Raw genomic sequence first — 16,775 nt, forward strand, 5'->3', positions numbered from 1 at the left:
AAGTACAAACAGTGTGCAAATTGTGACTCAGACTCCAAAACAAGAAAACATTCACTAATATGACACATGAATTGATGGAGTAACTTCTATCAATAGTTACGTCAACCAATAAGTAATGATACTCCAAAATCCAAATTCCAAAGGCCATCAACAGATTCACTTACTGCGAAGAAAGGTGAAATACGACATTGATGTTTTCAATATCTGAAAGACAAGAAATTAATTTGTAAGAAATATAATATATCACAAAGACTAAAGCATTTTTTCAGTAGTTAGGGTCACTACTATTAGATGAGAATGGAAGTCAAAAGTTGCATATTGCGTGGACGTATAGAAATGCACGGCATACAAACATTTACAAATTTTTGACTATCAACATTTTAGGCTTTCTATAACGCTCATTTAATGCATGTATACGATTATACTTTACTTTGGTAAATGTTACTTCCTTCCTATATTTCAAATGACGGCTTTGGATGAAAGACCTAAAAATTTGTTACTTCGAAAGGATTTTACCGCAGTCATAGAAGTAACACCGACATCAGCTAGTCCCAATGCCTTCACATGCACGGGCTCCTGTACATTCATTAGGAAGAAAGCCACAGTCTTCCTATTCTTGGTATCCATGTCCTCCCATGGTAAGCCATATACTGCATCTTTTAGTTTATCACTCTGCAAACAAAAAATATAAAAGACAAGCCAAATAAAGTGCAGGATATTTGAAAAATAAAAGCAATACATAATTCGCATGTCCCTTACCACACTACCAACCAGTTCAAAAATGATCGACAGTTGAATTAATTGCTGAAATAAGATGATTGTTAATGGCAAATAGCGTACCAGAGCCTCCACAGTCTGAAATGATAATAAAAAAACTGCTTAGGTATATACATTTAACATAACTGGCGCCTCAGTTGCTTGCATAGTATTTATATTGATATGTGAAAGAATTAGTGTATTCTTTACGGTAATACATGCAAGTACCTATAGTAATTCAGCAGGGCCGCGATTCTCCTAATTTTACTTAAGCGTCATACGATTCACGTTCGACTCGATTCGACTGAGATCCGATCCCGACTCGATTACGATTGAAGGGTATGTGGCATTCCGCTATTTTTTCTTTGAAATAAACGTTTTTATCCTTTTCTGTCATTCAATAATGAATCATTTTGTCTGCAAATGATTTACGATTGCAAAATGATTGTACAGCAAACTACCGTATGGACCAAAATCACCAAAATAGCAGACCAATCGCACACCAATCAAATGTCAATCGAATGCGATTGGTCTTTTATTAGTAGCAGAATGCCCGATATGGTTAAAACTGCTATTGCGATTCGATTTCTACTCGATTTTGACATTATTAACTTAGGAGAATCGGGCCCCTGGTCTATATCGCCCCGCAGACAAAGTCGCGGGCTGCAGCTAGTTTTACATAATTTGGCTTCGAGTGTCGTGGTTTGGCATGTAATGACGACTGCTAAAAGATGAGATGAATAAGAGGGGGAGTGAATGTTAGTGTGTCGGGTGAGATAGAGGAAAATTTATATTCCGGTATACAGTTATTAATAACAAAGAAACTTCGATACCATTTGTGAACACTCCAAGAGTAGTAAACATCCGCTTGTTTGATGAAAACCGTAATAAACGAACAGCATTGGCCCAAATACTTCGGACATTTTGTCTGTAAAACTATAAAAGAAACATTTAAAATTATATTTTTGACTTAGGCTCATTTTTTAATTTCGTATTGGCAAAAATTTTTAAAGGTGATACAGACAAGCTCAAACATCCGTTACAGCCTTTTTTTAAATTACCCCTTTCACACAGAGAAGGATTGAGCGCTTATCACCACGTTCAAACATCATCATTGGCTAATTCCTCGAGAAGCTTGATCATCATCTCCTTTGGGGTTACTTTTGTAATGTTCTAAGCGATTTTGCTTTTAACCAATGACAAAGGCATATCAGAGTTTTCAATTTTATTTTTTTATCTCCTAAAAGAAAGCTTGTCGTATACAAAATATTAGTTCATTTAGACATACCTGACAATTCTTCGATGATATTCCACACATTTATTTAACCTCTCAGAGACTTGTACCAACTCTCTGCTTGAATACATTTCAGTAGTGAGCGTGATGTTACTATGGTCTAACCTAAAACTGATTGTATTCAATGACCTTGGAAAATGGTTGAGATCATGTATCAAGATTTTGAAGTGCCCCCAAATATGGAATACCATTATTGATAAGAAGAGGTCGAGAGTACAGAACCAGGTGGAACATAGGTATGAAATAATCCTGAAACAGTAACTATGTATTAAATAATACTCGTACGACGAACCAATAAAAAATTAGATTATATTAATTAAATAGGGTGACAGATTTGAATCATAAATCAATTGAGGAGGATTTATTTAGTGGCACTGTAAAGATAATACGATTATATAAAGTTGAAAAACTGTAGTCAATATGTACCTACGTGACTATTATCTGAGAACTTTAATTACCACTTTTTGACTAAAATTAGTACAAGTTAATTCGGACATAATATACCTGATATTAAACTTACCAATGAAAAATATTGCTCAAAATATAACCCCTGACATCAGATGATGCATTGAAAGGATAAGAGAAGTAAAGAGAATGTTCAAACGTAGAGTTTTTCAAACCTCCTCTCTTGTACTTGCCAGACGAGAGATTATTGTACATGGGAGTCAAATTGAAGAGAGACATACCAGCCACCATTTGACCAGTTAGCAATAACGTGAACAGATGGGATATCTTGTGAACTTGCTTGTGCGTCTGAAATTGTTCAAAATATTCCGTGGGCTAACACGTTTAATTTGTAATGGTGATATTTACTTTATTAATGACAAATGGCACGTTAAACTGTAGGTCCCGGCTGTCATTGAACATCCTTGGCAGTCGTTACGGGTAGTCAGAAGCCAGTAAGTCTGATACCAGTCTAACCAAGGGGTATCGGGTTGCCCGGGTAACTGGGTTGAGGAGGTCAGATAGGCAGTCGCTTCTTGTAAAGCACTGGTACTCAGCTGAATCCGGTTAGACTGGAAGCCGACCCCAACATAGTTGGGAAAAGGCTCGGAGGAGGATGAGGATGACTGCTTTTAATATTTCTTGATAGAAAAGCTGCTTTCTATCATGTTTTGTTGAGTTTTTTAAAAAATATGCAGAAACTAGGTTCGAACCGAACCACTAACAAGAAATGTCATCTTCACTCACCTGCATCGAAAAGTCAGAATCATCTTTGTAATAGAAAAGATGAATTTTAGTCAAAAACTCAGTAGCGACATCTTGATATTCAGGATTCCAGCAAAGGGTTGTTACTCTGGACTGTAAATACAAACAATATTAAATACCATCATCATCAGCTTTTTAATCGTCCCACTGCTGGGGACAGGCCTCCTCTCACGCAGAGAAGATTGGAGCGTTAATATCCACGCTTGCTCAATACGGGTTGGTGATTTCAGACATTATCGTAATTACAATTTTCTTTTAGCAATATTTGGGAGATATAAGTGACAATACTTACGAATATAACAACAGTCATAAGCAGAGATATATACAAATGTCCTAGTTCGAAGAAAGTCATAGATTTTTTGTGAAGTGCTATGTACATGGCCATACCAATGGTCGTTATAAAGCATCCATTCAAGTGAAATATTTTTTGAAATGTCACCCAGATTTTTGCTTTTAATTTAGCTCTTGAATCGAGTCCCTCTTTTGGTTCCTTCGGCCAGCAAGTTATGACTGTTAGTAAATGACGACACAAAATCATATATGGGTAGTCACTTGGATTAGTGATACCTCTGAAAAAATATAATACAAAGCCTGTATAACAAAGTTTTAAGGCAGAAATAGACCCAGATTTAGCTAAAATACCAAAATATCATTTACATAATACTAGATAAAGTTAATAAATTCAAAAATCTCACCACACCTATTTAGCGTTTTTAACCAAAATAGCTTAAAAAAATTTGACTTACTCTTTTGCTTCAAGGTTGAATATAAAGTCACGTATGCCTCTCATGCCTCTATGTGGAACTTAAGTAATTCAGTGACTTCTAAAAAAGGAGAAGGTTCTCAATTCGACTGTTTGTATTTGTTTACCTCAGATTAAAGAAATCTGAGTTGTTTACTAACAACCATTCAATGTTTAAGTATTATTAATAAAATGCCCCTATTACGTTAAACGAGGCATTCTAAGTATGACAATTCAAATAGGTACACTCAGTGGCACGGAATTTGGCCCAAGCAAAAAGAAGTAAATATATAGTATAATAACCAAAGTCAAAATTACATGGAAAACTATATATAAATAACGAAACTAGTAAATTGGTCAGTCATGAAAAGAAGTTTAGATCTTAGTCGATAACAAACTTGTTAGTCATGCGGACGACGTAGCAAAAGCCTTTAAAGAGTTTTTTGCCGATATACCCATAGCCACAACTCGCTCCTTAAATTCTTCTTCGACTGATGCTGAGAAGTTTTTGCGTAGTAGTGTACCCAAGTGTGACTTGTGTACCCAAGTGTGACTTGTTCAAGTATAGCATGTAATAGCCGGTTTACACTCTCGCGTGAGTGGCGAGGCGAGCTGCGTGGCGGTTTTTTGGGCACGAGCTATCCTGATATCAGAATGGCTGTCACCTTAGGATGCTGAATATCTTCAAAACCACGAGGGTAGCAATTGGTAGCAACTAATGGTAGCTGGTAGCAATTAGGTAGCAACGCTCTATATGTATTTCGAGAGGATCGGTGATTTGTGACGGCGGTCCTGACGCAGACGGATATTGGTAATTTTAGACCAATTTCAATTTTACCTGCTTTAAGTAAAATATTTTTTGTTGCTCAGTTATTTTAATGTAAATTGCCTCCTCCATAGCGAACAATATAGCTTTACTAGAGGTCGTTTGACTACTGATGCTGGTGTTGCCCTTTTAAAACATATTTTTAATGCATGGGAAAACTCTAAAAACCCAAATAGAGTCTTTTGCGACCTTTCCAAAGCTTTTGATTGCGTTCAACATGACACCCTTTTACGCAAGTTACATTATTACGGCGTTCAAAATGGAGCTTTAAGCGTCATAAAATCATAGATTGCAATTCGTAGACATCAACGATTTCAAATCTTCAGGCCTACCAGTTCAATTAGGCGTGCCGCAGGGTTCTATTCTAGGTCCCTTCTTATTCTTAGTATATATAAATGACTAGCGGTCGAACTTATCTCCCGAGCCTTTTTCCAACTATGTTGTGGTTGGCTTCCAGTCTAACCGGATTCATCTGATTACCAGTGTTTTACAAGGAGCGACTGCCTATCTGACCTCCTCAAAACAGTTACCCGGGCAACCCGATACCCCTTGGTTAGACTAGTGTCAGACTAACTGGCTTCTGACTACCCATAACGACTGTCAAGGATGTTCAATGACAGCCGGGACCTACAGCTTAATGTGCCATCCGAAACACAGTCATTGGTGTCCAAGATATACTTAGAAAGTACATACAAACTTATTAAAGTTGCATTGGTACTTGCCTGACCTGGAATCGAACCTAAGCCCTCATACTCGAGAGGTTGGCTCTTTACCCACTAGACCACTACGACTTATGTTTTGGAAAATGAGTAAATAAAACAATTGTAAAATAAAAATTCAGATTTTTTATTTAAATAAATCCCAAATGTGCTTGGGTCAGATTCCGAGCCACTGAGTGGATTTTAATCAAAGAACTGCAACTTCAAAGGCAATTATGATGCATTTGATAATGAGGTCCTTATAATCTTTGATTATGGATAATCACTAAGTATTAGTTAGATTTGTTTGTTAAGGAAGATTTAATAATCGTGAGAAAAGACGGTATGCCGTCATGATTGACAAGGTCAGAATTGCTGTTCAAAGAAAATTACAATAATTAAAAATCCGAGATATCAGTAGAATAAATTATACATAGAAAGGTATACATGTTAGTTTAAGTGATATTATAAGAGTGTCTTAACACCAGCATTCGTTGAAAACGTCACTCGGTTACCCGAAAAAATCGAGCAGGAAAATCGTTGGTGTGAAAATGCTGTTACATCTGAAATAACGAATTATTCTTGATTTATGCGCATCTGAATACTTCTAGATTATGTTCACTACCGAAACAAGATTTCCATTACGTTGATTTAAAGTACTTTCTTAATGATTAAGCTGTGCGGTTTTACCCGCTTGTGGTTTTTTGCACTTCGGCTCTGTCGTAAAATAATTCACATCTTTAAAAACATCATAAGCAAAACATCAACTTTATGAGACTATTGTGGCTAAATATTATAAACGCTCAATTATTTGATGTCTGTTCTGACCGCGTTAAATTGTCAATCTTTAGGTGTAAGTAGATTTTTGGAAAATAATTACTGAACTTCGTAACCACGTGGCTGATGAAAGTAAGGTAGGTACCAGAAGAAAAAATATAGGTAAAGGATTTCACAATCATGTATGAGTAAATAAAACAACAAATAATAACCCTTAAAAGTTGATTGCAATATCTTTATAATAAATAAGTAATATTTAATAAGTTAAAGGAAATAGGCAAAGATCCAGATTAAAAGCAAGGAATTATTATTGCAAAGGAAAATATAAGATAAATAAATTCCATGGCAAAGCACATCATCTGTAGAACTATGTTTCACATACTCCGTAAGAAGGTGAAAAATGACATTGAAGTTTTTAATATCTGCAAAAGAGAAAACACGTTAGGGTAAATAATAATAATATGCTACAAGAGGACTGGTGCTAGAAATATATCAAAAGTAAGTATTATTACTATTAAAAGTAGTGGTACAGTCTTTTCATAGTTGTAGATAACACCGTTCTTGATCACAAAGAAGAAACAAGTACTGGTTGGAGATACTCCAAAAAAACCGGCTAAGTGCGAGTTGGACTCGCGCACAAAGGGTTCCGTACCATTATTTATAACTCGGATAAAAAAATCACGTTTGTTGTATGTGAGCCCCCCAAAATATTTATTTAATTCTAGTTTTCAGTATTTGTTGTTATAGCGGCAACAGAAATACATCTGTGAAAATTTCAACTCTAACTATTGCGATTCATAAGATACAGCCTGGTGACAGACGGACAGAGGAGCGAAAACAATAGGGTCCCGTTTTACCCTTTGGGTTCGGAACCCTAAAAAAGACTCGATAAATCCACCTACACGATGATATGCTCGCGCTATTGGCTAAAGTTATACCGTTAATACCCGTAGATAGTCTCCATATGAAGAGAAATAACGCCAAATATTAATGTTACCTTTGTCATAGAAGTAACACCGACATCAGCTAGTCCCAACGCCTTCACATGCACAGGTTCCTGTACATTCAATAGAAAGAAGGCCACAGTCTTCCTATTCTTTACATCCATGTCCTCCCATGGTAAGCCGTAGACTGCATCGTTTAGCTTACTACTCTATAAACAAATAACTATATATTAATATTCATTTTGAATGCTACAATAGTGTCAATTGTTTATAATGGCTTGCAGTACTCATCCCTATATTTTTTTTTCTATTTTATAAATAATGTTTAGTTTTATTTAGTAGAGTTTAACGATTGTAAATGATGTGGTCACCTGAAACTGGGAGCGCGCACTGGACCTAAACTGAAATGAACTGAAATGAACTCGTGTAATAGTGTTGACTCCTGTTGGCAATCCTACATAAATAAAATAAATTCAGTATTTAAGACAACCTGTACTAAGTTTCGGTGATACATGTCTCACCAACGTTCTGTGGTATCTAAGAACTTTATCCCTTCTCAAGTGTCCTCTTTAGAAGTCTACCAAGTGATCAAATTATTACAGGTTGCTGGGGCTGCGGGTTTGTTCGAAACAGTTACATCGGCCCAGGTACTGAAAGGGCTCCAGAACGAATAAAAGTAGGCTTTAGTCAGTTAAACTCTGACACTCCCTTATTGTACAAAACTTGAGGAAATAAAATATAGGTTATTATATTTTGCCTTACCACAGTTCCAACTAGTTCAAAAACAATCGACAGTTGGATCAGTTGCTGAAATAAGATTAATGTGAGTGGCAAATAACGGGCCAGGGCTTCTGGGGTCTGAAACAAGGCAAAATCTTAGGTTCATATTTGTCTTTGCTACCATAATGACTATGAAAAATTTATAGGTATTGACATACTGACCATTTGTGAACACTCCAGGAGCAGCAAACATCCGCTAGCCTGGTGGAAACCATAGTAAGCCAACAGCATCGGCCCAAATACTTCAGATATTTTGTTTGTAAAACTGCAAAAGCAATATAAATAGTCTTAGGCCGGCAATGCACGGACCGGTTAAAGCAGTCAGGGGCGACAGCTTCAAGCTGTCGACTGCAATGAACTGCAGAGTTCTATGGACGCACATACACGAATCGCTCGAGCAGTTGCAATTGATTCGGGCGGCCGATAGCCGATCAAGCGGTCCATGTATTGCCGGCCTTAATTAAATCCCAAAAAAGGCTGTTTTATTGAAAGGCCAGTTGGCTGCTATGTACCTATAGAACGTACCTGATAATTTCTCGATGGTAATCGATACATTTCTTTAATTTGTCAGCAAGCTGCTCCAGCTCTTCGGGTGAATAATTTTCATTTGAAATCGTGACGTTAGTATTTTCTAACTTAAAGCTAACCATTTTTGATGGCTTTGGAAAATTGTCGATATCATGCAGTAGAATTTTGAAATGCCCCCAAATATGAAAGACGATTACCGATAAAAACAGATCGAGCGTACAGAACCAGGTTGATACAATGTATGAAAAAAACCTGTAACAATATTTCAGTAGCTCAAAACGTGAAAACTAACGAAAAAAAGACATGGGCCGAATAACCGAAAATTTAGTAAATACTGAGGTAGAACGATTAAAAATGTAAATAGGTATTGATGGATATGTATAAAAAATATAAGTACAGATAAGAGAGTCAACATTGCCATAACGAACAGTATCGTCCGGTTTGGCCTTTTCAGTCCTAACTTAAGATGTCTCCGAGTCATTTGACCCGCCAATACTAAGCATAGGTATAGGTTAATCAATTTTTGGAACAGTAATGATATTCAGCACAACTTTGATAAATGAATAGAACCCTTCTTTACAGCTCTATTTGCTTTTACAAATACGTTGTGTGTTTTTGCCAATACGTTATCTCTATCACCCCTACTTAGATGGCCAAAAATAAATATGATGTTCTTGTAATACAATACCGGTGAAGACTCTTGTGTGTCTCAATCTACTTACCAATGTAAAATATTGCTAAAAATATACCCCCTTACATCAGTAGACACATCAAAAGGATACGAATAGTACAGAGAGTGATCAAACGTTGAGTTTTTCAATCCTCCTTTGCTGTACTTCCCAGCAGAATAATTGTTGTACATAGGAGTTAGATTGAAGAGTGAGAGACCAGCAAACAGTTGACCAGTAACGTATAATGTGAATAAGTGGGAAACCCGATGAATTTGCTTGTGGGTCTGAAAAAGAAAGACGTTGATTGACCACTACATTATCCTATGTTATACCATCGTAATTACATCTTTGAAGTCGTGACCCACTAGGCCTGGTGGGTAAAGCATACACTTCTGATGTACCAAACCCTCAAGAATGAGTGTGTAGGTTCGACTTCAGGTCAGGAAAGTACTACTGTAACTTTTTTAAAGCATGTCCTTTCAAAGTATATCTTAGACACCATACAAATATTCAATTTGAAGGAAAACATCTCGTGGAAACTTAGATTAGTTTGAAATCACCTTTAATGAGCAAGCGTGGCCATTGACGCTTCTGTGCCCTGCGTACTGAAACTATATAAACGCTGTATTCTCACCTGCATTGAAAACTCTGAATTATCTTTGTAGTAGAAGAGATGGATTTTATTAAGAAACTCATTGGCGACTACTTGATATTCTTCTTTAAAAGTAAGCGTTACTAATCGAGACTGTAACAGAACAATAGCTCAATTAAGAATTGTAGAAAAACAAGATAATATAACTATGTACATATTGTGTAAGCGACCCAAAGGCAAAATGGCAATGCTGCCAGCCTCTTGCATACATACACTCCCGGTGGGCAGCCACGAGGAGGATTTTTTAATGCATTTTTTTTAAACTACATATCTTGTGATTATTTGGTAGAATCTGATTTATGTTAAATTTTCTGGGTTCCTCTGTTAAAGATTTTTGAAACACAAAAAAAATATTTTTTCAGCATACTTACAAAGACAACGCAACTCAGCATCAGGGTTATGTACAAATGACCAAGTTCAAAGAAAGTCATGTTTTTCTTGTGTATCATAACGTAGGTAGCTGTACCAACAATCGTTAACACGCAGAATGCCAAATGTAAAACATTTTGTATCATCCCCCAAACTTTTGCTTTTAACTTGGCTCCAGCCTCGAGTTTTTCAGTTGTTTTTTCAGGCCAACATTTGATAACTGATAATGATATACGCATTATTATTAAGTATGGATAGTTTTTTGGTGTTGTGATAGCTCTGAAAATTAAAAAAAATTAAGGTATATACATACGATTTTCTTTAAGAACAGTCTTGTTATACAAGTCTTCTGCGTAGCTTTTCCCAACTATACTTCTTCTTCCCAGCCATAATACTAGGAAGTGGCGTTTTGGGAGTGCTGTCCTTTTCATCATCATCATCATCCTCCGAGCCTTTTTCCCAACTATGTTGGGGTCGGCTTCCAGTCTAATCGGATTCAGCTGAGTACCAGTGCTTTACAAGAAGTGACTGCCTATCTGACCTCCTAAACCCAGTTACCCGGGCAACCCGATACCCCTTGGTTAGACTGGTGTCAGACTTAATGGCTTCTGACTACCCGTAACGACTGCCAAGGATGTTCAATGACAGCCGGGACCTACAGTGCTGTCCTTTTCTGACGTGAAAAACTAGCCTACTTTCAATAAACGTTTTTGACTTTGACTATGTTAGGGGTCGGCTTATTGTTTTATAGGATGCAACTGAGTCCCACTGTTTTCATGTAGAAAATAAAGTAACAGACAAAACATAGTTTTGGTTCGAACCATGTATTAATTACTTTCTAAAATATGATCCAGGTATAGGTATAAAATATGGGATTTATAAAATAACTTACTCATTGGCTTCATAATTGAAGAAAAAATCAAGCAATCCTGCCATTTTCACTTTGAAGCATAGAATGTAGCTTATGCAACTTTGAAAGCATTTATCAAAGGAAATACCAACCAGGAGTGCCCGAACACTGCAAACTTTTAGTTGGCCGATAGTTTGTTTGGGCTCATAAATCAGTATGAAGATGCATGGTGGTACGTGGTGGTGGAAACCTGGACTATATAGTCAGAAATCACCAACCCGCATTGAGCAAGCGTGGTGATTAATGCTCAATCCTTCTCCGTGTGAGAAGAGGCCTGTGCCCAGCAGTGGGACGATAAAAAGGCTGTTACAGTAACAGTTTGGTGGTACTCAGATTATAGAGACCAGACCTTTAGCAGGTATCATACCAATAGAAAGCTTTGAATGGCATGAAGATTTCGTTAAATATTTTTTTTTGACAAATATCAGGTCAACTGTTCAATCTGCAGTGTACGGGAACGCATAGTGGATTTTATTAAAAAGCAATTATTAGATACTATGACTACTTAGTATAATAAGTATTAGTATAAGGGTGACATCACACTGACAGTATTTGTTCACTTTTAAGATCCTAAAGTCAGAATTTTAAAGGATTTTGCAACTTTTTACAAAATTACAGATTAGATAGTATTTGGTATATTGGTAGAATTAATTCTGGTAATATCAATACTATGTATCCAAGATTATTAGGTATTCTATTAGCGGGAATATACAATGAGTACTTTCTAAGTCCGCATATGACACGGAAACTGTAGAGAAAGTTACAAAAAATTACATTAACGTTCTTTACTAATAAAATAAAGAAGAAACCTTTTTTGTCCGAACCGATTTGAAAAATTATTTCACCGTTGGTGAGCTGCATTATTCCCAAAGCCGCTGGAACAGCTAGTTTGTTATATTATTGTCTCCACTATATACGGTTCATTATACAAACATAATGCATTTTCCACATAAAAAATAACTTGATCGCAGCTAATTTAATAACAGGTTTTTATTATCATAAATGACATTTTTATAAGAGACTATATAAGTTACGGAAAAGTGAAAGAAAACATATTGTGGAACCCAGTACTTTAAAGTCTGAAATCGTCAATCCACCTAGAGGAAGTGCAGAGATTAACGCTCATTCTTACTTTGTATGAGAAGAGGCCTGTGCCCTGTAATGGAATAATAAAAAAGACTGATGCCCACCTTACACAATTTATTTATTATCTGACTATCTGGCTTTCATCTACAAAACTGACAAAAATATTTTACCGCACCAGATCAATGAAAAAAGCAAAAGCAGAAAATAACTTTCATTATTTAGAAGTCCAGGCACAGGGCTACTATGCAGATTCTCTAGAATCTGTGCTTCTGGATAAAAAATACTTGGCATAGACGGGTTAAATTCTGGGAACAGAAACTGATTTAAATACTAGGTATTATTTTTCCTCTGAAACTAAGCTTGCACAATTTTAATTCGAACAAAAATGTAGTTCGAATTTTGGTATTTTGAAGTTGAATATCATATTCATTTCTCAGTAACGGGTAGCACGAACATTAACATGAAAAGTGTGGAAGGCAGGTTAAATAAAGTTTTTCTACATTTTAGTCATAAAATATGACGGAGGGGTATCGAAGAACATGAAGGAGTACCAAGTCTCCGAAAGCGACGTCGAAGATAATTGAGGACCCCAAAACTAGATGGTACCTATCTGTAAACCAAGCTGCAAGTACTTTTCTCTAAATATAAAACTGTAATCAAAATAAGTCAATGGCAATACAAAATAAATAATAGGTATAATAAAACAACAAATATAAACATGCAAAAGTTTATTCCCATAACTTTGAGAATCTTAAAACACCTTCACTAACTTAGCACTATATTATCCACATTTAAAAAATAAATACAATTTAAATTTTCATGCTTCACATTTGTTAAAAACTGCGATATTTTTAACATTATGTTAAACTACACTTAGTTTAAGAGAAAACTATAAACATTTGTATAAAAAAGAATAAAATATTGCAGCTAAATTATGGCATATTATTTTATATCCGTACCTTACGGTACCTATGTTTTCTGAATATTTTTTCAGGTATTACTTAAGTACTATTTCTTCACGATTAATTGTGTTGAAAGTTTCATGTTGTACATAGATTATTACATTTATTTTTATAAGACGAATGAAAATCCGAACAATACATCATTATTGCTTTTACGAACATCTCTTTTGTAAAATGGAATGTAAAATACAAAATAATTTATATCTTGTAAATTTAAATCGTGAAGACATACCTAAAATATATGTTAATGAACTACTTAAGTTGACCAATTAATTATTTACAAAAAATAAATGAAGTTACAAATTGGTCAACCAGTATTAATGTTAGCGAAATAATATTATTTTTCTAAATAAGCTAAAGTTATGAATAAAAGAAATGCCCGTTGGAGGGTAGAAAATTATCTAATAGATAAAAATTTGTTTGTAAAAAATCACTTTAATTTCTCGTCTCTTAAATACGAGTAAGTATAATTATTACCACAAGTCTTATCAATAAGGTTTAATTTCATAATAAGCTGAATGTATTTTTTATTCATAAATATAGTAGTATTACCTACTAGAAAGCATTATTTTATTATAATTTCATTGACATTTTGTAACATTTACTTCAGCGGATCACCCACTACTGGTTCGCAGAAGTGGCAAATGGAGCTAAATACTTTAGTTTGAAAACAAAAGATGCGCAGCGCATATTATTTACGCCAAGGCGCACGATAGTGAGGGTTCCGCTTTAGTTTAATTAAATAATAAAGAAATCGTTCACCAAGTTATATCCTTAAAGACTTCGTATATAAGAAACTTGGGCTGTTTTGCCGTACACAGGTTTATTTTTAGAAGCTGTCATTGCTTTGTATTTAAAAGCCAAACGACGAAAAAATACATAAAAAATAAACATAGCAATTTTTACTTCCTGAGCAAAAATATAACTGAATCTCATAACATTTGTTTTTCATTTATTTTTAGGTCTGAACCTAAACAGCTACTACATGCGACATTTCAACATTGATTTACAATCATAATGTGCGTATATTCAATACAAAATCGCCGTCGTAACATTTTACACTTACATGCCGACAAAAGAATAGGCGTGATGACAGTTTAAAAAACAAGATAGCATTTTAGGAATACCAAAAATATTGGACACGTAATTTTTCAGTCACCATGCCTATTCTATATAAAGTTCTTAAACACAAAGAGAAGAGGTGTCACCCTTAGCAGCAGGCCTCGCACCTTACAAGGCCTACTTCATCACAATTCATACACTTGAGTGCAACGAACTCGGCCGTGAAGTGGTTCCTGTGGAGACTCTTCTTGGAGCCGTTGCAGATACGGCAGGGGAGCAGACGGAATCCGCCGCACATTTGGCAGGTGTTGCAGGCATCGGGGCTCTGGAATTTAGAAAAAAATCGAGTTAATGGGATATTGTATGGTAAAAATATTCTTTCTAAATGCTTCGTTGGAAGAGATTATTTGCAGCTAGGAGGATTTTTAATTGTCAATATAATATGGTCATGTTTTTATTTTTGGATCCAGTATTGTATTTGTTTAGTAGATTAGTAGTTTTGAGGCTGTATACAAAGAATAGTTTTAATTCTGTAAATAATATGAAGGTGCTTCGATGCTTCTCTTATTATAAGTAGTAGGCTTAATTGATCTAAGACACCAGCTAAAATTTGAAATAGTGGTTTTTAATTATTATAATTTATTGTAAAGCGTGCTATAGATTCGTGATGATAAGGAATTAACTTTCAATTTTCACATAAACATTCAAAGACTCGAATAAATATAAACCTAATTTCCGTTAACTGTAATAAAATCTAGACTAACTTAGAAATATTTCCTTTTGATAAAAATCTTGTATAGAATCTTGACAAATACTTCCCGTGTTACCCTTTCATAATTGTATGGAAGTCTATGTAAGACGGAGTGATTTTTGTATACGAATCACATTCATATTCATAGTATAATTTTATTACGATAGGACCCTGAAAAGGGTGTATTCAAGCACTTCTATAGATTATTCATCGTCTAGACATGACAACATTTTTATCTAGTTTACTTTTTGTAAAGTATCTCGTGTGTATTTTAAAGAAAATAACTGCATATATAGACTTCAATCCTTAATCTTTCATCAAACCGTTTAACCCTTTGTATGTCAGAACGCTGATATAGTACGCGAGTCACAATTTATTTTCTATTGTTTCATAATTAGCAACACAAGTATGTAACAATCTATGTATTTTCCTACCAAATTGTATCGTGTTAGTCGTTCGACAATTGGTAAAACAAACAGAAATACAGACACACTAAATTTTTTATTTAAAATATCATCGTTGAAATAAAATATTTTCTAATCAATGAGGTAACTTTGTAACTAAACAAAGTCTCAGGAAATATTTTACTTTAATAATGACACTACTTCACCATGTTAATACTCTGACAACTATATTCGTTATCACAAGCCTAAAGGTCACGATAACAATATGCTGTGAATGGAAGTTCTTCAAAAGGTCACATTTCAAAAGCTTCGATCTTCGCATCCGGCCGTCGATCGAGCCCACGGAGTAAGGAAAGATAAACGGAGATACCATAATTCAGGTAGGTCAGGCGCTTTCTTCTAGGTCAAATACGTAAGGTGGGCATGACCAAATGATCAGTTAAGAGGTGTTCGAGGTCTTAGAGACACCTGTCAATGAATTTTGGTGTTACAAACAATGGTCGGGTCCAAAGAAGGAGTATAAGCGCGGAAGTAGTAACGTTCCTCGTCCCTCGCTCACCCGCATTTTGGCGTGCTTCTTTCTCAAGCGATTTTCCGTTATGGCACCTCCACCAGTCATTTGGTTCTCCATGATCGAACCTGTATCTCTCAATGAAACTAAACGACCTTCAATTCACCTTTAATAAAACCTCACGCAATCTTTATTACGATTACCGTGTAAAACTAATATTACACAAAATGTTTCGAAACATTTTCGCGGTATTTACATGAGTTGCGCAAGAACTTGGACACTGTTCGTTTTGCGACTTTTTTTTTCTGGCGGCATTCGGTTCCGTACCCAAAGAGTGAAACACAACACTTTTACTAAGACTTCGGTGTCAGTCTACGACACCGTTCATCTGTCATCAGGCTGTATCTCATGATTCATGATAGTCAGACAGCTGTTTTCACAATTGATGTATTTCTGTTGACGCTTTAAGGCTGGAAACAGTGCTCGGCCGAAGGTCAGTGCTGACCGTACGTCTCGACCAAATCACATACAAAATCACGCGCGTACCGTCAGCGTAGTTGTGTGCTCGTTCATAGACTTGCACAGATATAGCTACGTCGACCGACGGTCAGCGCTGCACTGTTTCCAGCCTAACAGCAAATACAATAGTATTTTAACTGACGTACGGAACCCTTCGTAAGCGAGTCAGACTCGCATTTGGCCGGTTTTTTTCTCTGTTGCCAATTTTATGTCCGCGAGCTAATTGGTCGAAAGATAAGAATGATCTCGGCTTTAATTGGGAATTTTCATTACTTTTGTGTTGGTATTTTTCCTGACAGGTATACTGATATCATCAGCTATTTT

At 35.6% G+C, this 16,775-nt stretch overlaps 2 protein-coding genes across 2 annotated transcripts in view; both read right to left on the bottom strand.

The window, feature by feature from the left end:
- Positions 1 to 56: 56 nt before the first annotated feature.
- Positions 57 to 11,182, bottom strand: LOC124636031. Its single transcript, XM_047171988.1, has 18 exons — positions 11,139 to 11,182; positions 10,249 to 10,525; positions 9,860 to 9,970; positions 9,277 to 9,509; positions 8,552 to 8,806; positions 8,189 to 8,291; positions 8,009 to 8,104; positions 7,300 to 7,455; positions 6,685 to 6,724; positions 4,006 to 4,063; positions 3,552 to 3,828; positions 3,242 to 3,352; positions 2,571 to 2,803; positions 2,045 to 2,299; positions 1,590 to 1,692; positions 760 to 855; positions 517 to 672; positions 57 to 204 (listed from the first exon to the last, which is right to left on the bottom strand). The coding sequence occupies exons 1-18, from the start codon at positions 11,180 to 11,182 to the stop codon at positions 157 to 159; spliced, it is 2,652 nt and encodes an 883-aa protein (XP_047027944.1). The 3' UTR covers positions 57 to 156.
- A 1,773-nt stretch (positions 11,183 to 12,955) lies between these two features.
- Positions 12,956 to 16,775, bottom strand: part of LOC124635763 (glutaredoxin domain-containing cysteine-rich protein CG31559-like) — a 92,968-nt gene continuing 89,148 nt past the window's right edge. Inside the window, exon 5 of the mRNA XM_047171715.1 lies at positions 12,956 to 14,591. Within this exon, the coding sequence (XP_047027671.1) occupies positions 14,415 to 14,591 (177 nt within the window). The 3' untranslated portion in view covers positions 12,956 to 14,414. The remainder of the gene's footprint in view (positions 14,592 to 16,775) is intronic.

The sequence above is a fragment of the Helicoverpa zea genome, chromosome 13, assembly GCF_022581195.2.
Source record: "Helicoverpa zea isolate HzStark_Cry1AcR chromosome 13, ilHelZeax1.1, whole genome shotgun sequence".
Taxonomy (NCBI): domain Eukaryota; kingdom Metazoa; phylum Arthropoda; class Insecta; order Lepidoptera; family Noctuidae; genus Helicoverpa; species Helicoverpa zea.